At 37.9% G+C, this 24012-nt stretch overlaps 1 protein-coding gene across 1 annotated transcript in view; it reads right to left on the bottom strand.

Moving 5' to 3' along the window:
- Nucleotides 1-11017: 11017 nt before the first annotated feature.
- Nucleotides 11018-24012, bottom strand: part of LOC139475330 (phosphatidylinositol phosphatase PTPRQ-like) — a 96642-nt gene continuing 83647 nt past the window's right edge. The window contains exons 11-21 of the mRNA XM_071258555.1: nucleotides 22029-22209; nucleotides 21624-21797; nucleotides 18144-18278; nucleotides 17815-17951; nucleotides 16932-17036; nucleotides 15999-16065; nucleotides 15538-15702; nucleotides 14834-14983; nucleotides 14517-14616; nucleotides 12762-12832; nucleotides 11018-11115 (exon numbers count right to left, since the gene is read on the bottom strand). Coding sequence (XP_071114656.1) covers nucleotides 11018-11115; nucleotides 12762-12832; nucleotides 14517-14616; nucleotides 14834-14983; nucleotides 15538-15702; nucleotides 15999-16065; nucleotides 16932-17036; nucleotides 17815-17951; nucleotides 18144-18278; nucleotides 21624-21797; nucleotides 22029-22209 — 1383 coding nt within the window. The remainder of the gene's footprint in view (nucleotides 11116-12761; nucleotides 12833-14516; nucleotides 14617-14833; nucleotides 14984-15537; nucleotides 15703-15998; nucleotides 16066-16931; nucleotides 17037-17814; nucleotides 17952-18143; nucleotides 18279-21623; nucleotides 21798-22028; nucleotides 22210-24012) is intronic.

The following is a 24012-nucleotide window of genomic DNA, read 5'->3' as shown; positions in this document are numbered from 1 at the left end:
CCGATTCTTTTATATGCGTCTGAAATGTGGGGAAACAATAGAATTAAAAGAACCTACACCCACTGGCTTACAAAACGTAAAACAAATTGATACAATCACCTAATGCTGAACTTCAGAGGGACTGTAGTCGATTTCCAATGTATCCAGAACGAATCAAATCAGTATGTTTGTGTATCAATCATGATTTTGAAAGAAGAAACTATTTTATGAATAATGTTTAAAATTATGTAGATTGCCAAAACCATACTTATTATATGTTAGATTGTCATTTGTATACAGGCCAATGTCCTTCATCTCAAAAGGTATTGATTGAGGCTCCATCATAATGCATACATACATGCAGGTGTGTTAGAACTGATCGAACTATCGATACATGACATTTGTCAATGACAACGCATCAAATTGAGACGTCAACATCAATCAAGGAAATCTACGTTGTAGAACAGGACAGGTACATCTCAAGCTACACTATAAAAATAAAGCGTCAACGACAGAGAATATCCAGTCTCGATTATATGCCGATTCAATTTGGTGTAAAAGGCAAAATGATAGTGAAACTCATATGAATGGATCACATAAAATCAGCAATGACATCGGGTTGTCGCTGAAAGGGTAAACAGGTCATGCCCTACCGATTTGCATAAACAAACTAAGTGTTTTATTATCACTTAATACTGTGAACTTACCAGACAATCAAATAATCGATGGACATGAAAATCCAGGGGCTGGTTGGTGGGGTGGCACTCACCAATATTCCAGCTATATGACGGCGGTCTGTAAATAATCGAGTCTGGACCAGACAATCCAGTAATATCATGAGCATCGATCCACGCGATTGAGCTACAATGACATGCATCAACCAAGTCAGCGAGCCTGACCAACCGATCCCGTTACTCGCCTCTTACGACAAGCATAGTCGCCTTTTATGGCAAGCATGGGTTGCTGAAGACCTATTCTATCCCGGATCTTCACGGGTCCAAAAATCCAGTGACACGATAGCGTACATACTGATTTTAATCGATGTTAATTTTGAATTACGTCTGGTGTGTATAAGAAAACTAAAGCGTTAAAGAAATATGTTCGTTTTGCAACACAGCGGGGGCTGTTTTATAATTTCTCGGCCCAAACCTTCTTTGCGTAGTTGACTCTACATACAACCTAATTGGTAAATGATACTGAGGTTCTGAAGAAACTTCAGTACACCAGCATACATTTCGATCAAGTTCAAGTGAATATAAAACCTCAACGCCAGAGAACAACAAGTCTCTATAATCCACCGAAACAGATTCCATTGGGTGTAAAAGGTCGTCAACACAAACCTAAGCGCGTTTCTTGTCCTATAATTTTGACGCTTTAAGTCTTAACATGTTAAACGTGGTTAGACATGTATCCCTTTATATTACTATACAAGGTATATTAGATATACAAGGACCAATGATTGAAGTGAAGTGTGATGAAATGACGTTGTGGAATTCAATCTTCAAATTAAAGATATCAAAGATTTGGCTCCTTCAAGTAACCAGGATGTGTAACCAACATGTTTTACTTGTGCAATGTGTGTGTCTAACAATTTCCGTCACTGGCCACAGTAATCCAAAGTATAGTCACATTCTAGAAGCACAGTGCCACTCAAAAATTGTCCATTTGATCAACAAAATGGATGTTATACTAACAATAAGTAACTTAAGTTATATCGCTTGTGCAGCCTTGTTTGTGGAGATGAAATAATAATAACATTTAATCAAATCAATTCTAGGACAATACAGGATATAGCAGAATCGAAATATATCTGGGCATCTAGGCTCGTGATCTAACTATAACAAATCGGCGCCTAACCATCGTCTAACAGACAACAGATGAGCAAACGTATTCCGAAATAATTAATTGATATGCCATTGGTCATGCCATTTTCGTATTACATTGTACCAGGTAGGCCAGTATAGTGTAAGAATATTATAATGTAAACAGTCTGAACTAAATGATGGTCCTAAAATCAGCAACATACCTAGGCTCGTGGATTTCATTAATTAGTGAAGGTCTAAGACTTGCATCACAGTGTGTGTGTGGCTGATGGTTGTAAGAAAAACAATTCCGTTTTTATAAAAGAAAAACCTCTTCACCTGTACTTTTCTAATTCATTTTTCAGTTAACCGCCTTTGTTTAAAAAATCAGTTGTACACGTATAATGTCACTTCCGGAAAGGGGGGTAACTAATCGGCTTCCACAATGAGTGCTACTTTACCATGTTTAACAACTCAAGATCGAATCCTCAGCTATTCCCTCTCAGTAAACTATTATGCAGATCTACAAATATGTTAACTCTGAATATTATAAAGTTGGGAAGTGGACTCAATTTTGATGTAATTATTATGCATGCATAATGTTTGTTAATCATATTTGATATATATATAAATGACCATCTCAGAACTTGGGATTGTGAAGCATATATGTAATTGTATTGATCTGACCTATTGTAAAACCTATATCAAAATATATAATACATTCTGTCAATATTTAACGTAATAGTAAATGGTATTAATTTTGTTGTAAACATGTTTAGATTGTGGATATATTTGTATTTGCGGTGTTTAGACTGTGCGACGATGTCTCATTTCATGTGTTTGTACACTAAACGTGTTTAAATAGAAAATACCAAATGTGTATTCCATGTGAGATTTAAATACATTACTGAATACCTGTAGAGCTATACATGTCTTGCATGTAAACAGTCTGAAGCATGTTTTACAGGGGTTCGCAGTGTCTCTGCAATGGTATCGCTACAGCATTGATAAATCAGAAATACCCTGGCTAGTCACCCCGAGTAAATAGCATGAAGCAAATGATGAGCAGTGTACATGTATGTGCATGTCATTTGTTAAGTATATATAACACATGCATAAACTAGTTTCGCGTTATGAACAGTATGGATGGGTCAACTCTGATAAAGCAGAAACTACTAAGTTCAGAATGTATCAGCACAAATGTACACAATGACTCAACTAAAGACCCTGCTATCGAATGTAATCTGTCTCCTTCCTATCTCCCGCCTTTGTTGTGTGGGGACAGAGGTGGCCCAATCGTCTGGGGTCAAAGTTCGCCGTGTAGTATTGCGTCCCTCAACTTTGCAAGAAGTCTATAACAGTGAGCTCGAACCAAAATCCGACCTGATTAGCATTCTTTGGTTGGAAGCACCATATCTGTGCCAGTGGTTTTGACCTCATTTGGACAGATACGTTCTGCATCACTTTGGACGTTTCTTCAACATAAGCTGACACACCATCATACTTCTAAAATACTGCTGGATGTAACGTCGGCTCAGAGTCAGTGTGGTATCAGCGGGCTAACACTATAAATCCGGCATTCCTCCAGCTAGCACAAGTAGCAACAAACACACTCACACACACACACACAAACACACACACACACACACACACACACACACTCACACATACGTGCATGCAGGTCACTTTACAAGTGACTCACTCACTCACTCACTCACTCACTCACACACACACTCACACACACACTCACACACTCACACACACACTCACACATACGTGCATGCAGGTCACTTTACAAGTGCAGTAATCTTGAACACGACGTCAAACCCCACCTCACCTCACCTCACCTCACCTCACCTCACCTCACCTCACCTCACCTCACACATTCATCCCTGTAGTTTATGGTTTTGGGTAGAGGATATACCATATCTATTCTATTCTATCAAACTTGTTTCTGTCGCATAATAACCCATATAGCATATACAGTTAACAACAGAGCCGCTGCACTGTTTCGGAAGGGTTGTTGGTTGGATACCTGTCCGATATTCATAAGGCTTTTCGCCTTCCTATTGAACCTTTAATGAATACAAACTTATTATATGTATAAACAACCTTCATAGTGATTGAGTGATTGTTGATCAGTCTTAGAAATAACAGTACAATACATACAACAAGTGATATGTACACCTAACCTTCATAAGAACAGACGTGACTCGTTGTTAAACTTGATTGGTTGTCAATACAGGTGTCAGAACATTAGTTGTCATCCGTGATAATATTTGCACATTTAGGAACATACTTAAGTATGGGATTTATATTCAAGCCGGCAAACAGGGCAGTTGTGATTTGTAACTAGCTCTCGGAGAGAAGTTATCGACAAAAAGATCATGTAACACGTTGATTGGTTTAACATGTTTAACACCTACCGTACAGGCCAAAAAGAGGACCGGGAGGAATCTTAATCCAAGATTCATTTTGGATACGATGACATGTACATCCGATGAGAGGTGCCAGCTGCTTCCATGATCACACTGCTGCATATAAGAATCAGTGGGCGGTTGTAGCAATTTACTTCCTCAAGATATTACAGCCCAGTGACGTCCCCAGCTGACAAAAGTTTGTGATAAGCTCGATAACTTAGATAGCACACACACACACTGCACACGTGACATGCACTGAAACATTGGAGGTTAAAAGCTAAACTTGTAAACTCTCTCTCTCTCTCTCTCTCTCTCTCTCTCTCTCTCTCTCTCTCTCTCTCTCTCTCTCTCTCTCTCTCTCTCTCTAAAAAGATTAAACAGCTGCAGTTGTCGGCCTTGGTCGGACGTCATTCAGTCGTCTTTCAATCTCGTCCCACAGGTGCTCAGTGGGATGTAAATCGGGATTGAGGGCAGGCCACTGCATGGTTCTGATGCCATTCTGCTGTTGCTCTCACAGTGTGGGTACGGGTGTTGTCATGCTGAAACTCGTGGTTGCAGCGATGTGCCAAATAAGCGACGTTAAACCCAACTCACTCACTCACTCACTAATTGTACATATACAATGACTTTCGAAAATGACCGAAAAGAAGTACTTTTCTATAAATATTAGCTCCCGCTCTTTGATAGGGTTAATTGTGATTTGATAACCTCTAACTGACCAATCAAAATCGAGTATTATATATTGATAAATGAAAATGTATACAAGTATGATAATGCCTATTTCAGCAATGCCAAAGGATTTGAAACAGAATTCTTTACAAAAGTAGTTGTCGGGTGCATATTAATTGTATAATAAAGTGAAAGAATATATATTGGTACTTTTAATGTTTATTGATTTGAAAGTTAAGCCTGGAAACTACTGGGAACTTTCAGAGTGACTGGTGGAATGTTGTCCAACGACATTCGGCTAAGGCGGTCTGTACATAATCAAATCTAAACTAGGGAAACCAGTGACTGTTACCATGAGCAATCTGGCAAGACATGATGTACTGGGGATGTATTCTGACCCAGAAACCACAGGGAACACTTTCCCCCTGACAACCCTTGCTAATAAACAAGAATATACCACGTGAGTGAGTCAGTGATTGTTGTTTAGAACAGCAGTCGTAAATACAACACGAATAGGAAGTCTTATGTGCATCAAACATTTGACTCGTTTGATAAGGACATAATTGACTGACTCGTTATCAAACCACATTTTCAATAAAGCTCTCAAATCATTAGTTTTCATCCGTGACAATATGTGCAATTTATGCTACATAGTATGGGATTATATTGAAACCAGCAAAGTGACAGTAGGTGTTTTGTGTTGTGATTGGGTACCAGCAGTCGGCGAGAAATGTTGATATCGAGAAAGATCACGTATCATGTTGCTAGGTTTACAACTTTGAACTAGGACGTGGAGATATCCTGCGTGAAACTCCCTATCTCACAGGCCACCAAGAATAGCAGGAGAAAACATAGTTTTGATCCCAGACTTTTTTTGGAGGCGATGTACATCCGATGAGAGGTGCTAGTTGCTTACATGACCACACATAACTGCATGTAAGAATCATTAGGCGTTTGTTGTAAACTACTTCCTCTTTGTGAAGTTGACAAGATATTACAGCCCAGAGACGTCCCCGGCTAACGGAAGTTTGTGATAAGCTCGATAATTCAGATAACACAAACACTGCACAAGTGACATGCACTGAACACTGAAGGTCAAAGCATATCTTTACACAAGTTATCAACTCCGTCAACTTTACTTCACCGACAACTGGCATATAATGCAAAAGGTTCTGGTGACTCAAATGATGCGAGCATGTGGCAGTTGCAAATTGAAAATATATGTACTCAATTCATAACGAATTGTTATGCACGTATGCTTCGGCAATACTGATATAAGATTAATTCAAACGTTACCAGACAATTCAAATCATTAGATGTTTGAACTGATATGTCATCGTATCTCAATTGCGTGGAGCGATGCTCATACTGTCAATCACTGGATTGTCTGGTCCAGGCTCGATTATTTACAGATCGCCGTCATATAGCTGGAATATTGCTGAGTGCGGCGTTAAACAAACAAACAAACAACAATCATTAGCTGTTTAAGAGCTCCCAAACTCGAATGGTAAAAGGCTCAAGACCCTCTCCGTGGTGTTGTTGAACAGCGGTTAGTGGTTCAACAACCATGGGTGCGTCAAACAAAAGACATTAAATGATGTTACGTTTTGTTACCCTGCCTGGTGCTCGGCATTACGGAAAAAAACACTAAGGAGTGATCGGTATAATATCTGAGTGGAATATCCATGTTAAACTGAGGCATGTCATCTCAGTGAACTCGGACTGTAAAACTGGCTTAAATCCGGAAGCAAGCAGCCACACACCAATGCCCGTTGCTTTGTAAGGGCACTAAACTTGGACGCGTTCATAAACCGTATTTCACGTCACCTTTTCAATCTAGATACTCCGGGGGCACGTGGTAGTCCAGTTCCTGACATGTGGAGAAGAACGGTTGTATTCCGTTTTCACTGGTCATATTATTCGCATTCGTGATGATCGATATTACAAACAATAATATGTAATGTGAGGTGAAGTAGATAGAACTCTACATGTGGTGGAGTCATTGCCAAACAAACTCGACATACTGTCGAACTATCAATGTGCACATTCCCTTACAGTCACCAAAGTCAACCTATGTAGACGGATCATTTTATGGTATGACTTGCCCTTGGTAAAATCGCAGAAGATGACACTTTGTTTATGATATTTGAAAGATATCCGTCATGACAGGCATAGTGGGTTACCTTCATCCTTTCTCAAAAGGATAGCACACGGTCGCATCGATCGTTGTCAGCAATTATTGGGTGAACAAATACCTTCAGCAGCAGGACAGTTGTAGGCTGAAAACATCCGTCTGTTCGTCGGAGTTTTACCCCTATTGTCCCCATTTTTGTCACTAAGCTGTTGCGTTTTCTAAACATCTATCCAAATTGATCATAATGTGAAGATTAGAAGCGACCCCGCGCAGTCTTTTGTTTGATTCAATTTGAGAGGCAACTACATTGAATCGGCTGTTCAGGTTTTCTGACTTAGTGGATAGAATGTCATAGTACCCCACGACGTTGATCATGATATTTACCATAGGGAGGTATCTATTAAATGTATATTTTTACCTTTTACGTATTGGAGAACTGGGAATTATGCATAACACAGGAAGGAGGGATGGCACCGGTTTTGTCGATTCTGCAAGTAAAGGGCAGTTGAAAATGAAATTCATTTCATTCTTATTTGCCCTATTTATGAAGATATTCGCACAAAATATTTCCCATATTTAGACTTTATTACTGGTAATAATCGGAAAGACATAATAGTCAGAATGTTAAACTCTTCCGATGTAAACTGTCTTGAGAACTTAGCCCATTATGTTAAAGATGCTATCTGTCTTCGTTCTTCTAACCTGTAGATATTATTTCATGCAGCACTTGATTCCTTAAAGACAGAATATTGGAATTGTGTCAATACTTGATTGTGTCAATACTTGATGTGAAACTAAATTGTACGTGGGCCTGATGCCTTATTACCGAATAAACTGATTGATTGTCAGGGAGGAGCAACCCTTTCGCTGCCTTCCGAGGAACTGCTTGAGTAAGCGATATTTACAACCACTATTGTAACCATTTATTTTCAGGATAATGATGTCCACAGGTGAGTAGCTTTGCATGTTTTTGTTTTTTTTAAAAAGATGCCTTGATGCTCTCAAAGGCAGGCTAAGGGATCCGGTCAACGGGATATATTGCTAGGCGGTATGTTTCACTTCCGGTCGGAGTAAACTTACAGACATATGAAATAACAACAAGGATCACATTCAATATAATGAACAAAAAAGGTAAGGGATCATGAATATTTCGGGCATTTTCTTTTTTATATTTCAAAAAAAAAAAAAAATATTTCTGATCCCTTGGGGTCTTTTTATTCACTATATATACAGAATAATATATATAAGTAAGTAACAACTTAAAGTTTTAATTCAAGTAAGAGACCACAGGCCCATAGAACCAAACATTACAGGAATACAATTACTGATAAAGTGAATTATACAATTTCATTGCATTCAATAACTGTACAATAGTAGGTTTATGATCAGAAGGCATCAGGCGAACAAAGGATTCCAGTGACGGATATAAAGTATTTAGGATCAATGTATCGATTTCTTAAATCATTAAAAGCGGGACATACAAGTGCAAAGTGGTATTCATTTTCCAATGGATTTCTATGTAATTGATATTGATGAATGCCAAGGTTTGCATTGGCATGTTGTAATCGGATACACGTTGTTGAAACTGAGATATAAAAAGATATACATTTCCAACATATGGCATCATCCAGGCGTAGCCAAAGCCAACCTGGAATAAGATATGTTATATTTTATCAATACAGCATCAGATACGTTTTCTTCGGTAATCGGCCATTATTCATAATGACTAGGTAAGCCCGATATTTTACATAGGTGAGAAATAATAAAGGTTGACTTCTTTCTCCAAGAACAGCATCATTACAAGCACTTACATACTGAACTTACAGTCTGAACTTTCTCAATTTGATCCACAACTTTGTATCCCAAAAGTTCGGAGCCGTATGTAAGGATGGGCAGAACCATGCTATCGCAAATCTTTAGTGCAGTCGTAATTGGTAAGTCACAACACATTGAGTGCATATTTATACTTACTCCACCTGCTTTGCCAACATCTGTTTCGATCTCGTCTAAACTAGGTTATGTGTAAAATAAAGACCAAGATAAATAAGGGGACGGTTTCGATCTGAGAGGCCCTGTAATACCATTTTTCATACATACACAGATATCCGCCATTTCGGAATACCAAAATCTTAGATTTTGTATATCTAGGTTCATCCCATTTTTTCACAGAAGTTGCTAACGCAGTTTGCCTGCGAAATAACAGTGGGCTTACCATACATCCTTGGCGAGTACCAACCCAGCACTGACAAAAGTCTGTGAAACCTTGATCTGTCCGTACACAAGTCTGTAGTTTTGAATACATATTTCTCACAACAGTTATAATATTTTCATGTATTCAACAGCTAATAAGTCGATGGCAACGTAAAGTGTGATTTACGCAGTCAAAGGCTTTTGAGAAGTCTATGGAGAAAACATAATTCTCCCACCTGTTGATTTAAAGAGGTATCATCCCATCAAGAGAAAAACATGTCGAATAACCTTTCCTGAATCAAGCTTGATTTATGTAAATAACATTATTTTCATGAGACCAATTTTGGAGTCTCTGGTTTAATATTTTGGTAAAAACCTTTCCATTGACTGGTAAAAATATATGTTAACATTCGAATAAAAGAAATCAGTGGCAAAGACTTCAGACATCTACAGCGTCACCAGTGTTTATGCTTTGCTGAAATGCAAATTAGTTACTCCGTTAATGACGACAAGAATTAACGAGTTAAACATGTGTGAAATTTTTCACCTCTTCTTTACATTATAATTGTATATTCTGTTAAGCCCCAAAGAAATAGTTTGCTTAAAACAATTACAGAATGTCATATCTCTACAATATTGGCAACACGTATCAACTTAAATGAAAAATCGCAGTTACATCTGCTATAAATTTCATTACCTTTGAAAGCAACACACTACATGTGATCAATAAAGGAGTGGACTTGTGTACAGACAAACATGTTAGTCATGTTAGTCAAACTGGAACCATATGACGTAGAGAATATGGTTCCAGTTCCAGTAATTAGTGCATTTAATCAAATACGCAATATATATGCATTGTTATTGAAGCAAGTGTTTGTATGTTTGTATTTCTCTTCACAAGCGTGCCTGCACAGCGTCGTACAAATGCTTGTCGTGATTATTTATTTGAGTAGTCAACGATTCATACGTCTCTTGTTTTCTGAAATCTACATTCTCATAATAATTATTCGCCAATGCATTCGGGTTATCACTGGTAGATCCACATGCTACTTCATCGTAGGGAGTGTCTTCTCTGTGCCCTGTACCGTCTTTACCTCGAACCGTCAAATTCAATGCATGGCTTTCTCCTCGTGGTCTCAATGTCTTTGCTGGCTGAACAACCTTACTGAAAGTTCAGATACAACAGACGTGAAGGACAAAAGGGACATGGCCGACATGAAAGAATCATATTTGCTCAAACGAGATTCTGAAATGCGTTATAGTGTTCTAGTTAGTTATTTATTACATAAACCATACGATATTTCACATCGTAAGAAGCAATTTAGAATAGAAGGTTTATCATATGCTTCAGCTTGATAGAGTGGGTTTTATGAAGTTGGGAAAAGGTCATAACACATGATATTCCACTGCAGTTAACATAACATATTTGCATACAAGTGTGATCTCCCCGAAATTGTTTGTGTCTTATGCCAGAAAACACGCATTCTATTTACGCTATTTTTTTTCGACAAGGCAAAATAATGACAATAGGTAATTTATGGAGTCTGTTCTTACCGTTTGATTTTTTCATGAAAATGTTTCTTTATAAACTGTAAATATCTCATTTAACTCGTAAATCGAGATTGTTTATATTTTTCACATTTTGCAATTACAAGGGGGATTGAGAATTTCACGTTTTATATTTGTAATTAAATAATTTAATTACACAAAAGGTATGTTATAAATAGGATACTCCATGCGTCTCGTGCAATATCATGTTTCACTCGATACATGGAATTTAATTTATATATTGAAAATAGTATATTCTAAGTAGGGTATAATACTCACATATATATGACAAGGATTATGATGACAGAAAGCAGGATAGCGGTGGTCACCCCAAAGGCGATCCATGGTGTGACATTTTTGTCAGCCCCAAGTTCTATACAAAAGTGAATGAGAAAGAAAGAAAGTGTTATTCTCAAGTATTACCTTCCTAGGCTGAGGTGTTACCATCTTATATGTCAGGAATATATAAGTATCACGAAGTTAAAATACACATTAATCATCAAAACAAGTGGGGGAAATCTGAACAAAAATATATGTATTGCTGATTCCAGGAAATGTACCACCAAATCTCCCAAGAGAGCTTCAGAACCCTTTCCCAATAAGAATCATAAGAAGTCGATTTAACGATCAGACTACGCCATGATCATGTGTTTATGAATCACTATCAAATAATGATTATACCAGGTGTTCGCGAAAAGGCGGGCATATCCTGCCCCACCGTCAGCATCTGTCACAAACACATACATAGGAAAATCAATTGTTCATCTGACTAAACGTAGTACCATCAAGGAAGGAGTCTTTAAAAGTCATTAAGAAGTGATTTACATAAGGTAGAGAATGCATATACTCCGAAACGCTGTGTTCCTCATAATAAAGAAGTTGACATCCACAATTTCTCCTCCTGATCAGGAAGGGCTTTCCTTATATTCACAGAAAGTATTTGAGACACGTGGAATTAATTACCATCTGGATTCCCCAAACCTCAAAAAGCGTTGCTAACATTTGTGCAGATCTAAATTCATTCCCTTATCCATGTACATTCGTCACTAAGGGCGCTGTCCATATATCTATTTACATCACTAGCTTCAAAGTTTCAGGATAATTCGTCAAAAATGAAAATGTTCTGAATAAAATGAAATGATTATGTTAAATGCTGGACTTAGAGATAAGACATTTAGACAAGAAGCAGGCATCCCAATGGTCACCGATTGTGCTTCCCTTCTTTGTGATCTTTGTCATTATGTATATGAATTTAGCTTAAGCTTCACGTATATCAATGATCTGATATTGTTCATTGATAGTCAAGCTGCTTATATACCTAACAGAAGTAGAAATAGGGGAGACCGATGAAGCCGTCTCATCTGTTTCATATTTTAATCAATGTACATTGTATCAAGATTATGAATGACATCTGAGATACAAAGACCTTTCTAAGTTTGACATCCAGTGCAATTCCCTATTTTGATTTGTGCCATATGTTCCCATGGTGGTTTTCCATATGAACAATTACATAACCTTTGCAAGTGTTTGTGGCAGTTCCACCGATGTGTGGGTGTTATTTGACATAAGCATGTCAACATTCGCTTATACCAAGTTGACTGTTTCTTTAAACAATTCGTTTATATTTTTTCGATGGAGATAGTGATTAAAGAAATTAAGTATGAGGGCAAATCATGTACTCTTATACGTAATCTCTAAATCTCCTGAAAAGAGAAATTTGTCAGAAAGAAAACATGAAGTTAACGGTGTACTACACAGATTATCAAGGATTCATTTTTTTCATTTCTTATTGGGGCGGTCGGGTAGCTTAGTGGTTAAAGCGTTCGATCGTCACGCCGAAGACCCGGGTTCGATTCCCGACATGGGTACAATGTGTGAAGCCAATTTCTGGTGTCCCCGGACGTTATACTGCTGGAATATTGCTAAAAGCGGCTTAAACCATACTAACTTACTCACTCACTTTTCTTATTATACACGTATATTTCATATAAATCATGCATAAGTAATAATTCAACATACGTTCTGTTCTGAAGTTACCGAAGGGTTCTGTAGATGTACAGCCAGCAATGGTACATGCCACAGCAACAACCCTGGAAGAAAAACTGTAATTAAAATCGTCTTAGGGGCCTATTCGTTTGGATATATAGCTTTTTGCTTGAGACTGCCCTTCAAAACACACCAAAACAATTCTCTGAAAGGAGGAGGCAAAGAATTATTAAAAAGAGGTTTGGCTGAATGAACATTTAATGCGAAGACTATTTACGATGTAGTCGCGATATGTATTTCTACAATCATGCCACTGCTATGTTTTATATGTTGCTAATCCCCATTATTAATCCTCATCACCATTCAATTGTACATTTACTGTGCAACTATGTCACTTCTCATTAACTACTGTTTATACTTATGACTTAATCTTTGTCATGTGGCCTTGGCTATATAGGTCTTGGTCCTTAAAAGAAAAAAGGGAATATCTCACACTTAGCCTGATATATGTAGGTGCCCAGGGGCATCAACACATCAACCATTGGCATTATATGTGCTCAACTGGCATACAGTGCATTCTTGTGAATGGGGGCAGGGGTGGCCCAGTCGTCTAAGGCGCCGCGATTTGCTGTGCAGAGTTGCGTCCCTATGGCATGCAGGAAACCTATGATTATCGGTTCGAATCCCGGTTCGCCCCGAATATGTTTCTAGATTTGTCCGCACCATACCCGTGCTCCTGGGTTTCACGTCTGACACCTGCATCACTTCGGGCTTTCCTCCAACATTTAGCTGACACGCCGCGATATAACTGGAATACTGTTAAAAGCGACGTTAAACCCAACTCACTCACTCACTCTTGTGAATGTAAAACTTGTATGTACCGCAATCAAACGTCTCCAACCCACGTGCACCTCGAGTTGTTAAAATATTTCAGATCCACGCATTTGTTTCCAAACACCGAGAAGCATTCATATTTAATGTGTAATTCCCGAAAACAAATTCATCTTTTCAATTTTTTTCGGAAGCAACTTTCGTTTCCATAAAATCACTTTGTGTACCCCTCTGACAAGTATAAATTGGCACGGCTCCCATGGCCGAAAGCTATTAACACACAATGCCATTTAGAAAGTGATCAAATGTAACAAATGTTATATTTGGATAACACTTTCTTAGAAAGGGGTACACAAAGTACGTGATCTAGACTACCGGTTGTCGAACTTTCATTTTTGTGGAAGCCTCGATGGCAGAGTTGGTCAGATTGCTAACTTTGTGTGCTGGCGATAAGCTAAAGGTGCCTCACATTGGCGGTGTGGGTTCGAATCCCAGACGGGACTCAACCAAAGATAGTACGAGAATCTACACTTTACTAATAAAGTGTAATCCCAAATTTTGACATTTGTTACATTAGATCACTTTTTAAATGGCATTGTGTGTTCACATATTACTAGAAATAAGATGTTTTCATAATTTTGGGGGGAATGAGGAGAAGCCGTAGAACGAATTGTATATTTGTGTGACCTTGCATGATATAGATGCCTCGCAACGCCGAAGACATGTACAGTCCTTTCATTCCCTTTTTGTCGAGGGTACATTGTGTGAAACACATTATTGGTAGCATCGTTTTGCTATTGCTTGAATAACAGAAGCGGGCTTAAACAGCTCTCACTCAGTCTGGATAATCGTCGGCAAAGCTCGGACATAACGTGTTATCAAATACTTAGAGCACTCGACTGGTCATCATGTTTGTATGGCATCATATAGAACAATCGATGAACAAATGATGCTTACTTATATATGGCATGTTGTTCCAGAGGTCCATTGCAGTATTGGTCTTTTTCACTGTCGCAATTGGCATCCACACCAACCGAGTAAGAAATAAAATCCTTCTCTGAAATCAGAAGTCAATGGAGGTTTTCTACTCGGCATTTGAAAATGGTCTCAGGAAAGGAAATATACATTGAGCGATACGAATCAGTTTCTAATAAGTTCTACTCTGGTAAAAGGATAGAAACTATGTACAATTTAATGTAGTATTAAATGATTGTGTCTATCTTAAATAATAGTAATTAGTATTTGACATTTTTCTTTTCGTAATTGTATGTTACCTGTAGAAGCACTCCTCCTTTTCCTAGCATGAATCAGGTAGTGTTCTGGGGTGGGGCGGTAAGAACCCTTATACCCGCTACTCTTCCACTTATACCAGTTTCTCCATGTGTCCCAATCCGTCATATTTTCTGGACGCTTTGATGTTTTTTCTGTATGCACGGAAAAATTAGTTTGAACAGTAATGTAAATGTGCGTCATTCAAACTGGTTGTGCAGTAATGTGTACAATTACATATTACTGCAAAAGCGATAGCCATGTAAATAACTAGTTCTCCATGATGATTATGCCATCATGATATTTTGCCTTTAGCAGGGTCTTGAGGCATCCATTCATAAACATCAAATTATCGGTATTTCACCGTTTCGCGTCTCATGTAGTATTCTATATATTACCATTTGGCAATTTAAGAATTAAACAACAGCGTTTTTTTATGTTATTCTCGAAACGCAGTGCCAATAAATGTTCTCGACTCTCTGAATTTGGCCTTTTTCGGGTTTTTTGCTTTCGTAATATTGGTTGACGTATTGTTTGTGTTTCTAATACGGACACGCACAATCTCACGCACACGCACACGCACACGCACACGCACAGCACAACCACATACTGAAGTTAAGCCTTTACTTGGGGTGTCATAAGATAAAATCATAACGTCAATAAACAACAATCCCTCTGGTAATTGAGACTAATAGATTATTTAGTTTACCATTTTTCTTCATGACAAGAATTCCAGCTTCAATAATTTTCCCATTAGTACCGTCGAGAAGTGCTGTTGAATCAAACGAGACAGTAAAAGATGTGTCTGTGGCAACGTCTTTGCTTTGAGCTGCTGTGCTGATGAATATTTCTTTTGAAGTCTTTGTCAGGGGTTCTGTTAACGAAAAAACACAGAAATATTAATGCATTAGGTATTAATTTTCTAAGCTATGCAATATGATCCGTATTATATCATATCATTTTTTTGTAAATACTCGTTTGAATATATTACACGACTCGGAGGATTAATAGGGTTCTATTATAGAGACATTATTTTATTTACATGTATAAATTACGTTTTACATTGAATACATTACACGCCTGAACCCTGCGGTGTCATTTCATGTTCAGGATGTTATTGTATATGCAAGCGACTCTCCAAATTGATCAGCTAAAAACATTTATACTTACTACCAGCACGAGCAGGGAACACGTTTGACTGTTTCGTTTTGCCTGTGTACATTGCATTAGCGAAAACCTTTTTAAAAGAAAACAAACATTACTTCGTGAAACTGAACGCTGGAATGAGAAAGTAGAAATAGAAATAGTGCTGCTTCAAACAACCATGTCAACATAAATACGGATATCAATTGTGGTTTATGGTTTATGGTTATGGTTTATGGTTTGTTTCTCACCCAGTGAGATAACCTTTCTAAAGGAACATGTTCTGGCTAAAATACCAAAACAAATCATCCGCAAGGTCCAATGGTGGCTATTTGACTTTGAAAGCCTGCCTAGCTTATGCTTGATAAAATCACCTTGCGAACGTTGCCCTACTAATAACTGCTTCAAACATCTTAATAATATGAAGCAAACAAGCTACTTGAGGATAAACATGTTATTATTCATTGACCTTGAATGTCATTTCCGACTAAGAGGGACATAGTACATACCATGCCGTTACAGGAAGTTTACCTTCGCTAATTCGTGTATGTGTATAGATGATATACCACTTTCCACTCTGCGAATGCAATACATTTCAGCATAACAGATGTTTAATTAAGTTTGGGACTCAAACCAACGAAACTATTTAATATATTTGAAGTTGTTGATGTACGGTGTACATTTTTGTTGAGATTAAAATTATCGTGAAACAAAATTGGCTCTAGCTCCACATAAATATTAACAATTAAAAATTACGATGTCATAAGATCTATTGTTTCATTTCAATGCTGCCCTATCAGCACACCTCAATGCAACACTTGATACAAACATGCTGAAAACAACGATGAGCCGAAATATTTCGATTAAATATGTGCTATTTAAAGCATGGTGTTAATCCCTTTGTCCCATCCTTTCTGTCGAACAGTAAATAGATCACTGTGACAATTACTTAATACGTACATTGAATGTGTAGTTGTGTTCTGGTCGTACTGGTAATATGGCTGTATGTGTAGCATTACACGGATCCTCAGGTTCATACGGACCATAAACCATATGTACTGCTCCCTAGAGATCAACGTAGCATTGTTATGGCTGATTAAGATTTCCTGGAGCTTAGTTAATACACATTCAATATGACTTTAGACCCATGACTGAATTATAACACACGCAAAGGGTAATACTAAAATGAAGCATAATACTTCATTGAATACACAGTTTTCCTTCCCTTCACCAAGACAAACTTTACTAGAAATTGTTTCGTATCGCTTAATGTACTCTGCCTTTCTTTGGACCATTTTCGGAAATGTTTGGAATAAACAATACGGATTGAATTCGAAGGTAAGCCAAATAAAATAAATAATATTTCCAAATGTAATAAACTCAACTTGTCAGGATCGTATTGAAAGGAATATATGCGAGTTTTCCTCATAACTTACGTGAATAACACATACGCTTGAACGCTACACCTGCACTCGCATTTGAAAGATAATACCATTCACATGTACAGGGGAAGACGTTGCATGTGTGAATCTTAGACAAATATATCGTGAGAACGCTTTAGTCTGGCAATTCATTGTATATCGTCATGACTAAAAGATAAGAATGATTTATAAAAATATTTTTGTTCATAACAAATAATCTGAATTAAGCGATATGTAGTTTGTACGTGTATACTGGCACAAACAAATTTTCATACCTTGATTGGTACCCCTTGGCGAATGCCAAATTCAGTTCTTGCCAATTTGAACCAATTGCTTGACGATCGGATAGAACCATTTTACAAGACTGAGGAGAATACCACTTCTGTTGCTGTTTGTATTTTGTTAACATAATGGTACCATACCGGACCGGAATACTGTATGGTGTAATTCTTGATAAATCCGTTCCTTTCTCTTTCCTTGGGACAGTCCCAGGTGAGGTTTACAGCCGTAAAGTTGCCAGGAACCGACGAAACGCTCAAATTCTGTACTTCACAAGGTTCTGTTATGATGTTATGAAATAATAAATTGGATTACTAGTATGTACGTATTAAAGACATTAAGAAGTCTCTACCCGAATACACCAAGGAGTACTTCAACATATTTGCAAGACGTTTTTCAAAAGAACAATATGAAGATTTTCAAAGAAGATTATGACAATGTATTGTATCAATATGAGCATAACAACCCTTACCAGATTCTTGGGTGGTTATGTATCTTTCTGAGACCATAGGACGGGAACCTCCTTTATATGTACTAGCTATAATGCTGAACTTGTACCTCCACGAGCTCCATAGACCACCAATGGTTCTTTCAGAAGAATTGTAACCTGAAGGACAGAATTCGAACACACTAATTGGAAGATTTCATTTTGGTGTGAAAAGAACATGTCTCATTATTATTTTGTGTTCATGAAAAGTGTTACTGGTGCTCATAGCGGAAATGGTCTCGACACTTTGAACCTACGTATGTTTAGGGAATCGTGCCCTGTATTTGGTATGGCGAGCTAATGCTTTAACCACAAGGCTTCCCACCACCCCAAAATAATAAGTAACCCCAAAATTATATCATGCGTTTATGTTTCCCTACAAATACTCCTTTCACGGTAATTCTTCGCACAAACTGTATACAAGATTACAAATACGACTCTTTTCGTTAAAATCATTTGAGGTCGATGTTCCTGTTATAATGGCATGTGCCGTTATAATATAACAAGCACCTATTTTCAGCTTTAGGGAAACGTGAGCGAAGAAAATACTGCCTTATATCTGAACGACACGAAATTATATCAAATGGCTTTGTATGCTTACATATAGAAAATCTCACCCGAGTGTCTTTTGATATGAAATATATCAACACAAGTCTCGGAATGTTTCCACTTTTATCAACGAGTGTTGATATATTTGATATCAAAACACACGAGGGTGAGATTTTATTTATCATCCAACATCATTGTTCCAACTTTTTCAATTTGTAGACAGTAATTAGCAGTGACTTCAGTGTAAAAAGTACTGCTAACAGCTTCAGTAGCAGAGCCATTAGTGATGTCAATTGATTGTGACGTCATGGTATCCAGTGACGTCACAAAGGTCTGCAAAGCATTGTGATGTAATTTCATTGCAGCGATATCTACAGTGTAGATATCGCTTGAACTAATCCAAGCGATATCTCCTTTGGGAGCCAGTTTTGGATGATAAATAACATTATACATTAAGAGTAGCTTGACATATATGACTATAATAGAACTTCTTCTGTTACGTCAAAAGACGGCAGAGAGGAATACACGGGCATAAAGAGAATGGGCATAACTCCGCTATGCATAGGACTTATCCATTGCAGCTCAAGCCGCTTTGTAAGAAGTTGATATGTATCACGACAATATCTTTTCACATTGTTTTATTCACGAGGAACGACTTTTTAAAAGTCCAACACAAGTATCGATATTGAAACCGTATACGTTTCAGTATATCACAAATTATACGAAATGATAAAATTATTCTAATTAAAAAGGTATAAATAGCGAAATGGGTGGCCCCATCTAACATGTGAATTAATCCTTAGATTCTACCATTTACCTGATTCAATTTATGACGTATTCGCCTTATCATCAAATGAAATGAAGTACATATAAATTGACATTCTTTTTGTTTGACATCATTGCTTGTTTTATTGTTAACATTGTTATATTGATAAATGTATATCAAACCTAATTTTTCTTCACAGTATGAAAGATCCCACAAACATTTCGCTTTTCTCAGGCACAACAAAACAAAACTGTTTTTATCATGTAAATAATGTCTCTTAAACAGATAACAGCTTAGATCGTGTATCGTGTCTCATAATTGGACAAGAGTGAGTGAGTATGGTTTTACACCGCTTTTAGCAATATTCCAGCAATATCACGGCGGGGGACACCAGAAATGTGCTTCACAAATTGAGTAGGAGGGGCATCAATATTACATATATCAAATATTCAGAATATTTCACAACAAGCGAATATTTTTTCAATATTGGACATGAATGTCTTCATTACTACATGGTTGTTTCTTGTCATCCTGTTTCAGAATTACACAATGAAAGATGCGGAAAAAGCACCTCTTGAAAGGAATTATCAGGACACATGTATGTAATTGTCTGAGATGTCACGTTGTTTTATTTACTTTTTAACAATTGTTGTTACCCTGCCTGGCACTCGGCATTAAGGGGATGAAACAAGGACTGGTCCACGAGGAGTTAGTTAGGAATCAATGTTTAACTGTGGCATGGTATCTCAGTGGGCTGGCACTGTAAATCCGGCATAAGTCCGGACTCGTACAAGCAGCTACACACACACGACCAAGCACGTCGCTATATGAGTGTAATAACGCGACGCAAAACCCAATTTAACCTCACCTCACCTGATTTCGCTTGCTTGCATGTGGACCATTTGAATTAGTGACAAAGACAATATGTCATTTGATGCCAAAATGAATGCGTAATTCAGGGATGAATGGATTGCAGCTCAGTTTGAAAGATACGTGATAGGCATATCTGAAACATGCTTTTGTGAACACTAACCAATGGCTGATCGTGTTCATTTATTTTTTCACATACTGAACGTTTCAATGGTTACAGGCGACGTGTCACAATGATCTTTAGTGGTTTGGTAAAAATAACATATACTTATGATCACAAATATGTTGTTTTTGTTATTGCTTTTTCTGAATAAATATTCAATATTTGGATTTCAAAATATACACAGAATAACGCCGTGGATGGTGTTTTATCGAAAGATTGACAGCAGTGATATTTGCGATGGTCGTTTTAAGAGGTCGTTCTCAGTAATGTTGCGAATGATATCACAGAACAGAAAATTCCCCGCAGAAATCAATACTGAGAAGTGTATGTGTGTGCATGATGTATTTTTAGGTTTATCAAACTTTAAAGTGAGGATTGAAGAGGAGGGGCAAACATGTCCCAGTGGCATCCAAGGGGTTAAACACGTCAGATAGTTACAAGGAAAGAGCCCAAGAGAGATATACACAAGTACGCACATTTGTATTTGCAACATAAAAAGTAATTTCGTCTTTGCAAAATCTTACAAAATATAAACAAAAGTATGAACAAATACTCAGGGTCAAGAACATTCTTCAACATACATTCTGATATGATTATATATGAAATCAACTTAAACAAAAATATTCTTGAAAACTAGGAGACCGCTTTTGGAAGCGAGAGAATACACGCTGGTCAAGTAACAAAAATGGCACTTTGCGAAACGAACAGTGTCTATTGACGAGTTAAATGAGAAATTAACAGTTTCTACGAAACATTTTCAAGAGAATAACAAACGGCAAGAAGTGATATTAACTCTGTAATGACCAGCTGTCATTATTGTGGTTTGTCAATGTGGAACTAATGTTAAAAGGACGTCAACAGTTTGTGTACGGGCTTGACAATTACGATAAATGGGAACAATTTAAGAGTAGGCAAGTATTGTATGACAATAGTTTCGTCAAAGCGTTCACTGTTCACTGCAGTGAAATATCAGGAATTACTTTCACTGCAACGAAAATATCACTTTTCTGAACTTCAGAAAACTCAGTTTTTGACACTGAAGTATATAATAAAAGTCAATATATATCAATTATAATGTGGTTATTTGTTGGGTGTGTTGTGACCTTATATATCATACCGTTTACAGTTACGTTTTCCATGTTCTCGAACGTTGAAGATTGTCTTCCTGTAGCCTGCTGTACGAGGATGGTGTAATCCGTCGGTCCAGACTTGTGAACTGGGGGTGTCCAAGTAACCTCCACCGCCGATGCGTTCAACACAGTGACAAAGAGATTTCCAGGCATCGCTGGATCTAGTCGGATGGAAAAGTACCATTAATTCAACCACATACGACATTAATGTGTCAAGTCATCACCCTTGTTGGGTGGTTATGGATATCATACATATTTTATTTATAAAATGTTCATCCAATGAACTTAAAATTATTACCATTCGAAAATGACATAAGGTTTCATCCCACACCCAGTTGTGAAAATAATGTATACAATGTGAATGAAATTGAATAAATATTTAAGGTGTTTACCATCAATGTCTGTCCGTATAGCAAGGGAAGTGTTAATGCCGATGCTGAAGTTATTGACAGCAGCCGCGGTGATGGTGTAGTAAGTGAACGACAAGAGGGAGGTGACGTTATAGTTGGTGAGAGACGTTTCCGGTCTTTGTATACTGATATTTCGGGAAATACTGAAGTTTCCATCCTCTACCTGAACAAGCCAATAACATGTATGATTCAAAAACGAAGGAAGAAATCTTGATAGTCAGGAAAATTGTGAATATATGGACTGCTAATCAATGGACAAATAGACCGGAGTTATAAATATACTCTTAAAAAACGCGAAACTGATATTTTTTTTACCATAAAAGCAAAATAAGCGGGTCAAGAGGTGCAAAATGAAGAGGTTTAATGTGTTAAAATGTCAGTGACAAATTTCCCAGCTCTAAATGATCACAACAAGGACATTCAAACCATTAATCGGGAAACACATACGATTCGGGAAAAAACGCACCCAGTGCATTAACCAAAGGACCCTGGAGCTGCACGTACTGCACGTGCAGCAGCACTATGAACGGTATTAAAGTGCAGGGATTTTGACTGCCTGGCATCAGCGTCAATAGAACAGTGACAGTTCAACAACATGCAAAGATTAAGAGAAGTGCAAAGAAACAACGTCATAGGACGCTTGCTGGCAGGAGAATTCAGATCAGCTGAAGTCAGGCTTTTCAATGTAGAGCCCAGTACGATCACAAGGCTATGGGATCTGTTTCAACAGCATGGGTCAATACGTGATTGGCCAAGGTCGGGACGACTAAGAATAACCACCCCCGTCCAAGATCACTACATCCGACTGCGCCACCTGCGCCACCTGCGCCACCTGCGGCCCGGATCTTAACCCGATAGAGCACCTGTGGGATGAATTGAATAGACGGCTACGCCGACGTCAACCACAACCCCAGACGTTGCAGCAGTTAGCTTTTGCATTGCAGGCCGATTGGGCTACCATTCAAAAGGATGTGATTCGCATACTCGTCTCTTCCATGGGCAGGAGATCTCAGACCGCTATCGATTCCAAAGGGTGAAATACACGTTATTGATGGTAGCTGACCTTCACCTTGGACTTTTCCAATGTACTGATAACTGAGATGAGATGTGTTCTCTCCACAAAATTTTGGCTCAGTACCTTGTACGGTTCCTCGTATAAATGTATTGTCCTTCCTCACACAAATCTGGCTTTGCGTATACATCTATTTGAATATTTCAGATGTACATTTGTATTTTGTATCCAAAAGGGATATATCTATACCACTATTATCTAACTTTCAATTCGAGAGAAACATGTAACATTTTTGTTAGCATGAACTCGGACAATACGTTGAGTTGGCAAATTGGCGGATTTACACTTTCCAAATCATCATTACACACATGCCCTTAAAATCGATACCACTATCAATATATGTGTGGTACATCAATGATGGGCGTCACGCATACGCCATGTTGGCAATGAACCCGGGCGTGACGTGTCGAGGATTAAACCCAAAGCTACCCCACTGCATGTCCGATAGACTTTTAGCTAAGGAGACATCAGTTCAAAGCCAGGAGGGATGTGTATTCGTTATAAGAGCATGTAAAACATATAAGTACTGTAAATAATTAAATAAATGCACCATGAAAATAATACGGGCACGACAAAAGTTTCACTAAGTGAATGCGAGACGTTTAATTAAAACAGGATAATATTGCCATAAGCATGACACATCAAGTATTCTTTGACCCTTCGGAAATTTGTAACGCTCACGAAGCGCCTGTGTGTGGTCTGCCAGACCCAACTACGGCCCCAACCCCTGAGAAAGTTGCCAGAATGGAGACTGTCAACAACACCATCATTCCATCATTGAAGCCTCAAATTACCTGATCAAGTGACCAGTCGCCGTTGGATAAAACGAAAGTGTAACAGCCATTATTCTCCAGAAACACGTTCTAAGGTCGCCATGCCAAGTATGCTTTGGAA

Source organism: Haliotis cracherodii, unplaced genomic scaffold (genome assembly GCF_022045235.1).
Source record: "Haliotis cracherodii isolate W230 unplaced genomic scaffold, xgHalCrac1.p SCAF_3, whole genome shotgun sequence".
Classification (NCBI taxonomy): Eukaryota; Metazoa; Mollusca; class Gastropoda; order Lepetellida; family Haliotidae; genus Haliotis; species Haliotis cracherodii.
The sequence above is the reverse complement of the archived record's forward strand: the minus strand, read 5'-3'. Positions and strand labels throughout refer to the sequence as shown.